This window comes from Fusarium keratoplasticum, chromosome 13, assembly GCF_025433545.1.
Source record: "Fusarium keratoplasticum isolate Fu6.1 chromosome 13, whole genome shotgun sequence".
NCBI classification, from domain to species: Eukaryota; Fungi; Ascomycota; class Sordariomycetes; order Hypocreales; family Nectriaceae; genus Fusarium; species Fusarium keratoplasticum.
This window is the reverse complement of record NC_070541.1, coordinates 822,007-837,260: the sequence shown is the minus strand read 5'-3', so window position 1 is coordinate 837,260 and position 15,254 is coordinate 822,007. Positions and strand designations below refer to the sequence as shown.

The 15,254-nt window shown below is 42.0% G+C and overlaps 1 protein-coding gene and 1 pseudogene across 2 annotated transcripts, besides 1 other annotated feature; one reads left to right on the top strand and one right to left on the bottom strand.

Moving 5' to 3' along the window:
• Window positions 1–75: 75 nt before the first annotated feature.
• NCS57_01461100 lies at window positions 76–1,250 on the bottom strand (annotated as a pseudogene). Its single transcript has 2 exons — window positions 1,045–1,250; window positions 76–985 (listed from the first exon to the last, which is right to left on the bottom strand).
• Window positions 76–1,250: a sequence feature.
• Window positions 1,251–3,430: 2,180 nt separating this feature from the next.
• On the top strand, window positions 3,431–5,144 carry NCS57_01461000 (MFS domain-containing protein; the record flags this gene model as incomplete). The annotated part of the gene is made up of 3 exons (XM_053064208.1): window positions 3,431–4,800; window positions 4,850–4,918; window positions 4,973–5,144. The coding sequence occupies 3 exons, from the start codon at window positions 3,431–3,433 to the stop codon at window positions 5,142–5,144; spliced, it is 1,611 nt and encodes a 536-aa protein (XP_052906491.1).
• Window positions 5,145–15,254: the final 10,110 nt, after the last annotated feature.

Here is a 15,254-nt window from a genome sequence, read left to right as displayed (position 1 = left end):
CGCACATGCGGCTCGGGAACGCAGGGGCGTGGTTAATAAATACCCCGATAGTATTTTTTCAACTTCGGCGGCGTCTCAAGAGCTTTTAAATGATGCCCGGTTCACCGGAGTTATCGGCTCCGCACGAATCTCGCCATCGCTGCCAATGACTTCGAGTATGTTCTTCATGGCATTCAACTCAAAGTTGATCCGCGTTGTGATGGCAGCGCCTCCGTTATGACATGTCATCGTCACGTTGTCCATCGCAGCCAGTACCTTTGACACCTGTGGCTCATGGTAGTGAACGTCGATACCAGCAGCAGAGATCTTGCCGCTCTCAAGTGCCGCAATTAAGGCATCTTCGTTGACAACTTGTCCACGCGCAGTATTAACAAGACGTGCGCCGTCCTTCATGGCCGCAAAAGCCTTGTCATTCATGAGGTCCTGGGTGTGCGCGTTGAGCGGTGTGTGGAGAGTGACACAATCCGCGACCCCGAGAAGCTCATGCAGCGTCGCATGGTAGGTAGATTGGAGCTCCTGCTCAACCTCGGTTGGTGCGCGTACGACATCATAGTAGTGAATCTCCATACCCAGTGCGACTCGTGCCTTGTGTGCTAGCAATTTGCTGATGTTTCCTAGTCCCACGATGCCCAAGATGTGACCGCGTGGGTTGAACGATATACTTCCAACTAGCTTGTGTGTGGCGACAAAGTCATCTGGATTGCAGGTGCGGGCGCCCTTTTGTGATCGCCAAAAGTTTCGAAAGACGGACAGGATCATGAACAGAGCTGTGTCGGAGACAGCCTCGTCACTGCAGCCAGCGCCGTTGGCATACCAGATGCCGCGTCGACCGAGTGCGTCGACGTCAGCCCAGTTGAAGCCTGCGCCAGCAGATGCGAAGATGCGAACTGACGGTGGGAGGAGACTGATGAGTTCGTCGTCCCATTGGCCCATCTCACCTCCCGTCTGAAAATGCGGTCGAAAGATGGCCGAGAAATCACCATATCTAGACAAGGGAGTCAGGGATGGTTCTCCTCAGGGTGGCTTTAGATCAAGACGTCTCACTTCTTTTCTTTTAGCGCCTTGATAAATGATGCTCGGTCGGGCTCTTCATTGGCCACGACCTGGAATCTCTCGGTAAACACGTCTTCGAAAAACTCGTGGTTATACTTGATGTCCTCTCCAAGACGGAGCACAATGGGTTTCTTTGAAGTCATGGTAAAGCAGTAATAATCAATGGTACTTATCACGGCGATTGCGACATTAACAGTCTGAGACGGACCAGGTTAAATAGATGGTTAACTCACGCGGAAATGGTCAAGGCTAATAATACCCCGCAACAACAAGCACCTATCAAGAAGGGGATGAGGATCCACACAGATGCAGCATTTTGGGACGGACATCTGGCCGTTGCGTCGGTTTTCGAGCCGGAGAGGGGCGTGGCCGGGAATAAGAGACATCCATCAGACAATCTCAGTGAATAAACTAGACAAGCAAATTCAATGCTCAAATCTCTTGGCGTCAAACGTTTTGGAGGTGATACAAATGACATTTACTTTGGCCTCTCTCAAGGATACTCAATGTATTCTTTCGCGCGTTGATATATTGCTCCGAGTTCTCGTTGAAAGGGGCGGGGCCTAACCAAGACCCTGGTTATCGTAGCACGTAGTTGCTCCATGAGCCGCATCGATGAAGGCGATAGAGATCTCGGAATCACCAAGGCCACGGAAGATGTGGAAGAAGAAGAGGTAGAGCTTTGCAAACTGCAAGTGAAACAACGCTCCTTTACGAGGACAAGTTCCAAAGTTTTCCTGTTGGTTTGATGTCAAGAGAGCATGTGAGAATCTTGCCAGTTCAAAAATCAGCCGTTGAGACTCACCTGGGAACGTGCTTGTCCAAGGGCCGACCATTGATCTAGTTGACGCGAAAAGTTGTTGATCTAGGTATCCTCGATAAAGTCTGGTGAGCCCAAGGTAGTTAACTTTGTGAGATGACAGACCGACTCGATTGGAACTTTGGGCAATCTCGCTCATGCTCTGGGGAGAGCTTCGGAGAGTTATCACACGATGGCCTGCAGAAACAGGAGTATGGATGAGGTGTCTAGTACATTGAAGTGGACCAAGGTCAGGGACGTTCAAAGTTCTGAGAATGTGCTGGACACTGGAGCACACCATCTCAAGGTCTTGGACAAGGGCATGTCTTTGTCTGCCTGGACTTAGCGGTGCAACCCGCATCCACAGCTCTACCACTTACGGCAGCCGTTCACTGATCAAGGTCTGCAGGCTCTTGTTAAGGACAAAAGAAAGGCCTCTCTCGACACAGTATTTACTTGGAGGGCCGCCATAGCCCATGTAGCAACAAACCTAGGAGCGTGCGTCTGAGCGTCCCAGATGAATACTGGGTCCGAATGCCTTTTGCTTTCTGCATAAGGTGCACGCCGTGACCTTGCGTGACAGAGCGGGTGCCGCGCGCGGAGGCAACTGCGTCGACACCCCAGGTTGGCTTCTGTCCAGTCCAGGTGCGCTTCAACATCGTTCCCGTGCCGCAGAATGCCTCGGTCAGTTGACTGATGCTCGGATTGCTCGCAGCATCCAGACCATTCTCAACCTGCGCCGATCGGCGGCTCAATTATCACCCAGGTGGGAAGCGGATGGACTCATCTCACTGGGAGCTCTTTACTGCTCCTGGATCCCTCTTGGGAGTGGATCTCCCTTGGCACGCCCACCAATTGGACAATTGACCGTCCTAAAACCTCCCTTGAATATCACCATCGGCTCATTTATCCTCTTGCCCAAGTAACCGCCAGACACACACCAACGCGTGAATGACATTAGGACCCAATGACCCCCGCCTCACCAGCGAACAGGCCACGCGGCATTGATGCCGACACTAATAAGCGAGGTTGTGACCAACGGGTTTAAGCCGGCTATGGCCTCACGGGACAGCGACATAATGGTAGGATAGGGAACATGTTTCCTGTCGAGGTTCATCCCAAGTTCGGCACCAAAGAGTCGAGGATTCAACGTAAATTACAATATACTTAGTCGTTTCTTCTGGCTATATCTTCTAGGTAGAGTAAGCAGGAGAACAAGTCCAAACATGAACCATTTCTGTCCAGAGTATTAACACGATCGGGCCTCTGCGGGGCTTAAGCTGCAGCTAGCTAGCTTCTGCCGTGACCCGCCCAGTTGGGGTGAAGATTGACATACTGGTGTAGCCGGACATCGTTCCGACGTAGCAGTGTGTAAGTCAAGGACCAATGGGTTACTGCCACCCTTACCCCAGGTTTTCCCCAGGTTAACTGGGCACGAGAAAGGAGCGTATAAGTATAGGATTTGAAGCCACCTGGGTCCTAACCATCCACTTCATCACATCCCCCTCAAAGATCTCCCCTCAACACACCCCCTTGTAAATCCCCCATTCTATTACTTCTCCCGCCTTACTTTTCAAGATGTTCAAGGCTGTGACCGACTTCTTGAAACCAAAAGCGGCTAAGAAGATGCATTTCATGCATCTCAGAAACAACACCCACCCAATATGGTACAAGGATCCGGGCCTGCGCAAGAATGTCTGGCACTGCGTGGGCTTCTACTTTGCTGTATTCTACTTAGGATACGACGCATCTTTAATGAATGCGTTGCAGGCGATCCCCGAGTGGGAGGAATACTTCGATTATCCCTCGGGGAACACGCTCGGCCTCATATCTGCGAGTTTGTTCCTCCCTGCTATTGTTACACCCTTTGCAGCTTCTTGGATAAACGGTCTCTGGGGTAGAAAGTGGTGCTTGGCCATTGGATCTATCCTCCTGATCCTCGGTGCCTTCCTCAATGCCTTTGCTAAGAACATTGGCACCTTCATCGGTGGGAGGGTAGTGATTGGAGCAAGCGGGCCGTTTGGGAAGATAACAGGCATTGCACTGCTTCAAGAACTCGCCCATCCTCGTCTTCGACCGTACGTTGCCACAGCTTATTACAGCAATTACTACGTGGGCCAGATTGTTGCCGCCTGGTTCGGCTATGGAGCCCTATCCTGGCCGTCAACCGAGTGGAGATGGCGAGCGCCTTGTTTGTTTCAGGCTTTTGCCCCAGCAATTGTCCTGATCCATCTTCTCTTCGTTCCTGAGAGTCCACGATGGCTGGTCGACCACGACCGGTCCGAAGAAGCACTCAAGGTTCTTGCCGACGAACACGCCAACGGTGACATCAACGATGAGTTGGTCCGATACGAGTACGACGAAATTTGCCGCGCTCTACAGCTTGAGAAGGAAAACAACAACGCCAAGTATACCGACTTCCTCAAGACTCCTGGTAACAGGCGGCGGCTGCTTGTTCTAGTCACGATGGGCACGGGCTCCAACTGGGTTGGCAATGGCATCATTGCCTACTACCTCTCGCCGGCACTCAAGCTTGTGGGAATTACGTCATCAAGCGCGATTGCTGGCATCAATGGTGGCATGGCAATTTGGTCTCTTCTCTGGGCCTACGCTGGAGCCATGAGTGCAGAGCGCGTCGGTCGCCGCACGCTCTGGATCACGGGAACCGCTGGAATGTGCGCTGCTTACGCTGTTATCACTGGCCTCAGCGGTTCTTTTGCCGAAAACCCCTCCCGCAGCGTGGGAATCGCCGTGGTTCCGATGATGTACATCTTCAAGACCTTCTACTGCATGAGTTGGTCACCGCTGCCGTTTGCGTATGGAGCTGAGATTCTGCCGTATAATCTGAGACTCAAGGGCCTCAGCATCGAACTCAGTGTTCAAAGTGTTGCGCTGGCTTTTAACCAATGGGTCAACCCTGTGGCCCTTGAAGCCATTGCGTGGAAATAGTAAGTTTGGATCCACTCACCACTTGACATTGTCACTAACTCCCAACAGCTACATCGTCTACATTGCCGTCATTGCCATGTATCTGGTACTCATCTTGTTCTTCTTCCCCGAAACTAGGTAAGTCTTGTTCCATCCTTTGCTTCCTGGCGCACAGCTAACCCCATCTTCCAGAAACATGACCATCGAGGAAGTGTCTGTTCTTTTCGACACTGGACGAAAGGGCGACGCTGCCGCAGCAACTCGCAAGTTTAATAACGATAGGTCGGAGAAGGAAAGAGAAATGCTTGGAGATGATGACGACGTTGAGAAAGAACCAACTATATCCAAGATTGAGCGGATCTAGATTATAGATCTTGAGATCTTTTAACTCCGCTGCCTATTCTTTATAAAGTTATTGGTTATGGAGAAGCAGAGATACGGCCGCATCATCAGCACTTCCTCTGACAGCATCTTCGGCATGGGTGCTGGAGGTGACGGGAGCTACGTGTCCAGCACTGGAGCCTGCAAATCGATCCGTACCTCAGAATTGAGAGTCGTGTGCTTCAAATACAACCGCACACATTTACAGCCGCTGGACTCCATCCGGAGACAATCACCATTGGTAACGAGATCCCGTCAGGCTTCCTTTGGCCGACTGGACACATTGACAATCCCAAGAATCTCTCTCGACTTCTACATACCGCTGCGAGTGCTGTTCGCAGCTCGTCGCTAGGAACAGGTACCAAGATCGTAACCCACCTAGCCCATGGATGGAACCAAGAACTGCAAAATTGGTTCTACGACTTGGTTTTGGCGCCCGGTCATCTCACCGTCAGAATTGGGGTGTTATTGCCGTCTCTTTCTATCCCTTCTGGGGCGAGGGTGCCAGCATGGCCAATTTGTCTGCCACCCTGAACAGCCTAGCATCAAAGTACAACAAGGAGGTTCAGGTTGTAGAGACAAACTGGCCCACGTCGTGTCCGAACCCGGAGTACCCGTTTCCTAAGGATTAGCTTGATATTCCTTTCAGCAAAGCTGGTCAGGCCGAGTACCCTCGCCGTCTGGCTTCTACCCTCAAAGCTATTCCATCAGCTACTCGTATTAATTATTGGGAGACAGCATGGATCCATAATGCCGTTTTGGAGTCTTCTTGCGCGAGCAATGTTCTATTTGGCCCTAACGGCAAGGCCTATGACAGTTTGTCGGTGTTTGCCTTGCTCTATTAGCAATGAATTGGGGGAACGGTTCAATCCCTTGAGGAAGGAAGAATGAGTTGCCTTGGATTGATGGCGACATGAGGCCACGTTATTGAGAGGCTGGTTGTGTGATCCAGCTCAACTTGATCAGGTTGCTGCGTTGTGGTCCAACACCTCCTTTATCATACTCTGTATGCAATTGTTGGCGCAATTCTAGGTGCTTCCTATCATTGTGGCTAGTTGACCAACTTATCACCTCCTTTTCCATTGCTCTGTACTTTTCCTATCTTTATTTCTGTCTGGCTCGTTAAGTAGGCATGAAACCTGACGTCAAGCGTGTATGTATGTGTATCTCTTGCTTATCTTAAACTGCCTTTGGCTTAAAGCTATATGGATTCTCATGACGTAACTTTTTTCATAATCGATGCATCTTGGCTCAAGCTGCAAAAGACAATTTGGTTCTCTACAATCTTGACATCTTTCCACATCGACCTCTCCAACCTGACAAGGATGTGTCTTTAATCTCGAGTACAAAATACATACATGAATGACTTTCGGCCTCGACGGAGTTTCGAAGTGGATACAAGCCGAAACACGGATAACTTTGATAGCCGTGTTCCGACGGGTACATCCCCTCATGGATACTCATCCGAAAGATGCATAATCGTCTGACCGTCCGAGGGTTAGACTTTTCATGCCCCTAGCAACATACCCCACGTTCAAACGATCGATTGGGTTTGCAAATCGCAGACCATTACTCCGTACCCATTCGTTACCCGGGGCACCCAGACTCGACGAATTGAAACAGAGTAGATCTCGGAGCAAAACAAGGAAACTCACCATTTGAGTGGGATGTATGGCTGAAGCATGGATCTTCTATACTCATAAAGGTGCCTGAAGTTATCGGGCAACAGAGGTTTCCGTTCGGGGCGACGTGACCCCAACGCGGAGGACCTTGTTTGGCCATGCACTCGTACGTGAATGAAAGGAGGGGATCCGGGGAAACAACCCAGATTTGCCGTTATTGCGATGATCATGCTTGTTGATGCGGAATGTACTTCATATAAAGACTGACCTTCTCATGACCACAACGCATCGGACAGCAGCAAGAGTCGCTTTGTCTTTTCAATACAACCCAAGCCTGCATTGCATTGTTCTCCACAAAAATATTTAGAGTTCTGGAATTTAAAATATTGCAAGCTCTGATCCTTTATCTTTGTGTGAGATTGAACATGGAATTTATCCCGCGGCGTACTTGACAATGATGTATATCTAGAGGCATGATCTGGTTCACGGTTTGGATGTTGAGCAATCAACCGTCGACTGGTTGTGCGACCGAAACCCAGCCAGCCACTAATGGGTCTCTATACAACTCAGGTTAGGAGGACAAATGACTTACGACCTGGAATGGATCTTCGTGTTAGTAGTTCTTCCTGCTAGCACACTGAACTGTGTGCTTCTCCTTACGGGCGCCCATGTACATGTACAAAGGTTTTTAGTAGTTTAACTATCCCTCGGGTTGTTACTATCCCTCGGGTTATTAATACTAATAAAATAGAATAGAGCTAATAGATAGGTCGGTATTAATTAATTAATGCTATAGTATTATAAATATATATGCTAAGTATAAGAATAGACCTAATTAACTCTTAACTAGCCTTTTATTAATATCTACATATCTAAGCTATGCTATAGCTATAATAATACTAATATTACTTATAAAAGCCGTATCTCTAAAAGCTATAGCGACCTCTTTAAATAAGTAATTAGTAGTCTTAATATAAAAGAAATAAACTAAGATAACTAAGAAGAAATAGAGTTAAATACCTAGTTTAAGTATATAGCAAGCGCTATGCCTTTGCTTTAGGCGCATAGGGGGAAGATCTCAGCGGGAAGTAACTAGGAAGTAGGGCCCTAGGTAAAGCTATAGATAATATTATATATTATAATAAAGGCATAAATACTATAAGCATATATACTTAGGTTTCTAATCTTAGCTTTAATAAAGGTATATATAATATAGAGTATTACTATTATTAAGATACCTAGTAATTATATAGTTAATAAAGCTATTTTTAGAGAAATATTAAGCTCTAATATTAATCTACTTCTAAGGATTAAAAAAAGTTATTATCCCTACTTATTAGCTAGCTACTAAGTTAGGAGAAATAAGTACTAAGCTATTTTAGGCTATTAGGTAATTTCTTATATATAGAAAAGGGTTAGAGGCTATAGCCTCTAATTATTATTATTATATTTATTAGTTATAATAAGAAAAAAAAGCTTTAAGCTTTCTTTTTTAATATAATTATTATTACTATTAATTAATTATTTACTTTTATTATTTTTTATATTATTAAGATTATAAAAAAGAATATATAATCTCTTATTTAAAAAGTTATTAAAGAAAATATATTAAAAAATCTAGCTATATAATTAATATATTTTATTTCTCTAATAAATTAATACCTCTATATAGGATTTTTAAAATTTTTATTTTTTTAATAATTAATATATATTATAGCTAATTAAATTAATTAATTAAATAAGAGAGTATATTCTTATATTATTAATTAATAAATTATAAATATAACGTACATGATAAGCATGTGCACCAAACAAGTATGTGCACCAAAAATCCCTCAATCATCACCAATGCCATTTGATCAATTAATTATCAACCAAAAATCATGCCTCAACCCTATTCTGAACGTCAAATCCTTCTTGCGCTTCAAGCGCTCCAAAATAACCCAAATTTAAGTCTCCGAGGCGCTGCTAGGCTATACCAAGTTAACTATTGGGCCTTACGTCGCCGGCACAATGGCATTCAATCTCGACGCGATTGGATTCCTAAATCACGCAAACTATCTAATCTAGAGGAACAGATCATTATTCAGTTCATTCTCGACCTGGATTCGCGAGGATTTCCCCCGCGACTGCGTAGTGTTGAAGAAATGGCCAATCGATTGCTCGCCGACCGCGACGCGCTACCCGTCGGCAAGCGCTGGGCTTCCAACTTCGTTAAGCGACACCTAGACCTTAAGACGCGTTTTTTTCGGAAGTACGACTACCAGAGAGCCAAATGCGAAGATCCAGCTATTATTCGTAACTGGTTTACGGTTGTGGCGAACGTAATCGCGAAGTACGGCATCCGATTAGAAGATATCTATAACTTTGATGAGACTGGCTTTATGATGGGTATAATTCAAAGCGGAATGGTCGTCACAGGCACAGATAGGCGTGGAAAGCCGAAATCAGTGCAGCCTGGAAACCGGGAATGGATTACAGTCATTCAAGCGATCAATGCCGAAGGCTGGGCGATCCCGCCGTTCATCATCGGCGCGGGCCAATATCACCTCGCCAACTGGTACCGAGAAAGCAACCTCCCGGGCGATTGGGCTATTGCGACGACCCAAAATGGCTGGACTGATAACGAGACTGGTCTCGAGTGGCTCAAGCACTTTGACCGGTGCACAACCAATCGATCAATTGGTGTCTATCGTCTCTTGATCCTCGATGGCCATGAAAGTCATCATTCTATCGATTTTGAGAGATATTGCCAGGATAACAACATTATCACGCTCTGTATGCCGCCTCATTCATCTCATCTACTTCAGCCCCTTGACGTCGGGTGCTTCAGCGTGCTTAAGAACGCTTACGGTCGAGAAATAGAGCATCTGATCAGATGCTCTATAACCCACGTTTCAAAGACCGAGTTCTTTCCGGCCTTCCACGCCGCATTTCAGGCCACTATGACAGAAAGAAATATCAGATCAGCCTTCAGAGGAGCCGGTCTTGTTCCTCTTGACGCGGAAAGTGTCGTCTCGAAGCTTGATGTGCAGCTACGGACTCCAACGCCGCCTGAGGAGGTGGCTGAACCCTTGACGCCTTGGGTCTCAAAGACCCCAAAGACCGTGCTTGAGGCTCAATCTCAGTCAGATTACCTCGAGAGACGAGTTATAACGCACAAAAAGCAGCTCCCCAGAGTCAATTCTAGAAGCTATACGGTCTTCTTCTAAGGGAACAAAGATAGTCATGCATAAGCTTGCCTTACTCGAGGCTAGGGTCAAAAGACCTTGAACAGGCAAATGAGATACTAAGCCGGCGCCGGAGGGCAAAAAGGACTAGACTACGGAGAAGAGGGGTAATGACGGTAGAGGAAGGAAGGCAAGCAATTGATCAAATGGATGTTGATGCGCAGGTAGTGGCGGAATCGTCGAGATGTGGTGGTCAAGGAAGGTCGGCGCGACCGGGGGTTCGGCATTGTGGTGTCTGCGGCAAGCCCGGTCATAATGCAAGAACGTGTCAGGTAGTGATTGAGACGTCTGGGGAAGAGTATAGTGAGTAGTTTTAATTGATCAAATGGTTTATGATGTTTTTATTGCGGCTTCTATCTTATGGGTATAGGAAAAGTGGTGCACATACTTGTTTGGTGCACATGCTTATCATGTACGTTAATTACCTTTATAAAATTAAAGAATATAATATATTAAAGAATTATAATAAAAAAATAAATAAGTATTTAAGAGGACCTTAAAAATTACTTAGTTATTATTAAAATTAGTTATAGCTTAATTTTATTTTTTACTTAACGTACTTGATAAGCAAGCGCCGCAGTCATGTAAGCGCCGCACTTTTTTTAACCCCCTCTATAGTTATCGCGATAAAAACACCATAAACCATGTAATCAATTAAAACTACTCACTATACTCTTCCCCAGACGTCTCAATCACTACCTGACAGGTCCTTGCATTATGGCCGGGCTTACCGCAGACACCACAACGCCGAATACCTGGTCGCGCTGACCTTCCTTGACCACCACTCCTCGACGATTCCGCCACCACCTGCGCATCTATATCCATTTGATCAATTGCTTGCCTTCCTTCCTCTACCGTCATTACTCCTCTTTTCTGCAGTCTAGTCCTTTTTGCCCTCCGGCGCCGGCTTAGTATCTCATTTGCCTGTCGAAGGTCTTGGACCTCTGCCCTCATGAGAGCCATCTCATGCATAACTGCCTTTGTTCCCTTCGCAAGAGACTTTAATGCTTCAAGAATTGACTCTGGAGAGCTACTTTGATGCCTTCTAATCCGTCTTTCAAGGTATTCAGACTGAGATTGGGCCTCAAGCACAGTCTTTGGGGTCTTTGAAGCCCAAGGGGTCGATGGTTCAGCTGCCTCCTCAACCGGCGTTGGCGTCCGCAGCTGAACATCAAGCTTTGAGACCACAGTTTCTGGGTCAAGAGGAATAAGGCCAGCTCCTTTAAAAGCCCCCCTGATATTTGTTTCCGTCATAGTGGCCTCGTGTGCTGCGTGGAAGGCCGGAAAGAACTCGGTCTTTGAAACGTGGGTTATAGAGCATCTGATCAATCGCTCTATTTCTCGACCATAAGCTTGCTTTTAGCACGCTAAAGCACCCGACGTCAAGGGGCTGGAGTAGATGAGAGGAATGAGGTGGCATACAAAGCCGGATGATCTTATTCTCCTCACAATATCTCTCGAATTCGATAGAGTGGTGACTTTCGTGGCCATCAAGGATCAGAAGACGATAGCGACTATTTGATCGTTTGGCTGTGCATCGGTTAAAGTGTTTTAGCCACTCTAGACCGGTCTCATTATCGGTCCAGCCATTTTGGGTCGTCGCAATAGCCCAATCGCCCGGGAGGTTGCTTTCTCGGTACCAGTTGGCGAGGTGATATTGGCCCGCACCGATGATAAACGGCTGGATCGCCCAGCCTTCCGCATTAATCGCTTGAATGACCGTAATCCATTCCCGGTTTCCAGGCTGCACTGATTTTGGCTTTGAACGCCTTTCTGCACCTGTGACAACCATTCCGCTTGCAATCATGCCCATAAGAAAGCCAGTCTCATCAAAGTTATAGATATCATCTGATCGGATGCCGTACTTCGCGATTGTATTCGCCACAAGCCGAAACCAATCGCGGATAATGGTTGGATCTTCGCACTTGGCTCTCTGGTAATCGTATTTACGAAAGAAACGCGTCTTAAGGTCTGGGTGCCGCTTCACGAAGTTATGAGCCCAACGCGTGCCAACTGGTGGCGCGTCGCGGTCGGCAAGCAATTGATCAGCCATTTTTTCACACCACGTAGCCGTGGGGGAAATCCTCGCGAATCTAGATCGAGAATAAAGTGAATAAGGATCTGTTCCTCTAGATCAGATAGCCGACGTGATTTCTGGATGGTATCGCGTCGAGACTGGATGCCTTGCTGGCGGCGACGTAGTCGTCGCTCATCGACTATATAGGTGCTTGCGGCGCGTCGGATGCTTAGTTTTGGGTTATTTTGAAGGGCCTGAAGGGCAAGAAGGGTTCTAGCTTCAATAGTAATAGCTGGCATATTAGGTTGTTGAGAATCGATTGATCAAATGAAAAGTTAGGTGTAAGGTAGAAAAGTGCGGCGCTTACATGACTGCGGCGCTTGCTTATCAAGTACGTTAATTATTAAAAAAATTAAAATTATTTAATTAGATTACCTTAAATAATTAAAGTTACTATAGACCTTTCTTATACCTTATATAAAATAAATATTAGTTATAAAAAGAAGTTATTTATTATAGTAGTGATTTCTTAAGTTATAGAAAGCTAGGTAGGTAAAATAGTTATATTATACTAAAGCTTGCTAAAATTAAAATAATGTTTTCTATAGCGAAATATAAAGAATTCCTTTATATTACCCCTCTGAAAGGGTAGGGGCATATAAACCCAATGTTCCGCAGGTTTATATAAAGCCGCATAATATTATTTATTATAAATATAAAAAAGAAATATTATAAACCTATAGTTTATATAAAAAAGTCTCTTTTTATTATTTTTATCTAATATATTTATAAAAATACTTATAATATAATAATAAATAGTCTTAATTATTAAAATACTTACTTAATAACTTATAAGAAATAAAATATTTATTACTTTTATTTTAATCCTAATAATATTTAAAGATACCCTTATAATAAGATCTCTTAACCCTTTTAAAAATATAAATTAAAATTAAAACTATAATAATAATTTAATATTATTTAATTAAATAAAAATAATTATAAATATTATATTAGTAGCTTAAAATAATAAAAGCTATAATTTTATACTTAAAAATAATATTAGCTAAGATATAAAGGCTAAGAATAATATTAAAATAATAATTAATAAGGCTTTTTTTAATTTATTTTAAGAATTTATAATCAAAAGATTAAAAAGTCTTTTATTTATATTATTATTTTATTTATTTCTTATCTTTAAAAAAAAAGATATAACTAAGTAACGTATATGCATAGCAAGTGTCTCAGATAAGTAAGTGTCTCAGCATATTGTGCACTTAAAAATAGTAAGTTTGAATTTTCTAAAAAGTGCTATAGGGTAGCTATAAAGATAAAAAGAGTATTACTATAAATCTAATTCTTTATAAAATATAGAAATATTTTTTTTAGATTTTTAAAAAAATTCTATTATATAGAAATAGCTATTTATATAGTATGAATATACTTTTTTCTAAACTACTATATAAGGAATTTTTCTAAAAATTCTAAAAAATTAGAATAAGGTTTAGACCTTATAATAAGCTTATATATAAGCTTTAAGTATTATATGTCTTAATTTGGATTTTTTAGAATTTCTTAAAGTAATTTTAAAAATAGTAGAAATCTTACTATAGGGTAATTTAAGATACTTGCTTGACTAAGACACTTGCTATGTATATATGTTACTTATAAAACTTTAAATATTTTTAAAATAAAAAACTAAGATTTTTTAAATTATATATTAATCCTAGGATATAAAAATAAGTCTAATAAGCTAAAAAAAGCTTTAACTAAAAAGAGGCCTAAAAGAAGTTAAAAAAATCTTTTATAAATAAAGACTTTAATTAAATTAAAATAGTTAAAAAAAAATTAAAATATTTAATAAGATTTAATTAAAAATTAATTTTTATATTATTATTAAATAATTAAATAAATATTAATATTTCTTTAAGTAATATATATAATAAGTAAGTACTATAATTAAATAAGTGCTATACTTTTCCCTCTTATACCTAACTCTTTATTTAATTAATTAATTCTTAATAACCTAAGATATTAGCTATTACTCTTAAAGCTAGAACTCTTCTTACTCTTTAGGCCCTTTAAAATAACTTAAACCTAAGTATCTAATACACTGCAAGGACCTATATAGTTAATAAGTAATAACTATATCGCCGCTAATAAGGTATCTAATCTTAATATAATATTATTTAAAAATTATATTAGCTATCTAATCTAAAGGAATAAATCCTTATTTATTTTATTTTTAACTTAGATTTATAAAAATTCCCGCCTTAGCTTTATAATATAAAGAAAATAGCTAATTAATTACTTATTAACCGCGATATATTACTTATTAATATATATTAAGCTTTAAATTTTATTAAGTAATATTAAGAGCTTGAGATATATTTTTTTTAAAAATATAATTACTAAAGAGCTAAATATAAGAATCTAATTATTATTTATAATTAATTTTACCTTATAAAAAATATAATTATAAATTATAATATTTAATTAAATAATATTTATAACTTTAATAAAATTAATTTCTTTATAAATATAATTATAAATAAAATAATTATTATAAGTTTAAAAAGGTATTTAAAGCAAAAATTAATATAATTTAGAAATTAAAAATAAATTATAATTATTTAAAGAATTAATATAAAAGACTAAGTAATCTAATTATTTATTATTAATATAAGCTAATATTATTTTATTAATTAATATTAAGAAAATAACCTCTTAGGTAATTAAGCTATTATAATAACTTAAAATAACTAGATTAATAATAAAATTAGTCTTAAGTAACTTAAGTATTTTAATTAATATATAATTAACGTATATCACAAGTGAGTGAAACACACAAGCGAGTGAAACAAAAATCCCTCAACCTACACCTTCTCTATTTGATTAATTAATTCTCAACCACCCAGCATGTCACAGTCAAATTATGAGGCTAGAATGCTTCTTGCCCTTCAGGCCCTTCAAAATGACCCAACCTTAAAGCTCCGACGCGCTGCAACAATCTATACAGTCAACCCAACAACGCTCTGGCGTCGGCAAAAAGGCATCCAATCTCAACGCGATATTACCCCAAAATCACGTCGACTATCTAATCTAGAGGAACAGATCCTTAAACACTTTATTCTTGACCTAGATTCGCGAGGATTTCCCCCCCGGCTACGTAGTGTGAAAGCAATGGCTGATCAATTGCTTGCCGACCGCGACGCACCACCAGT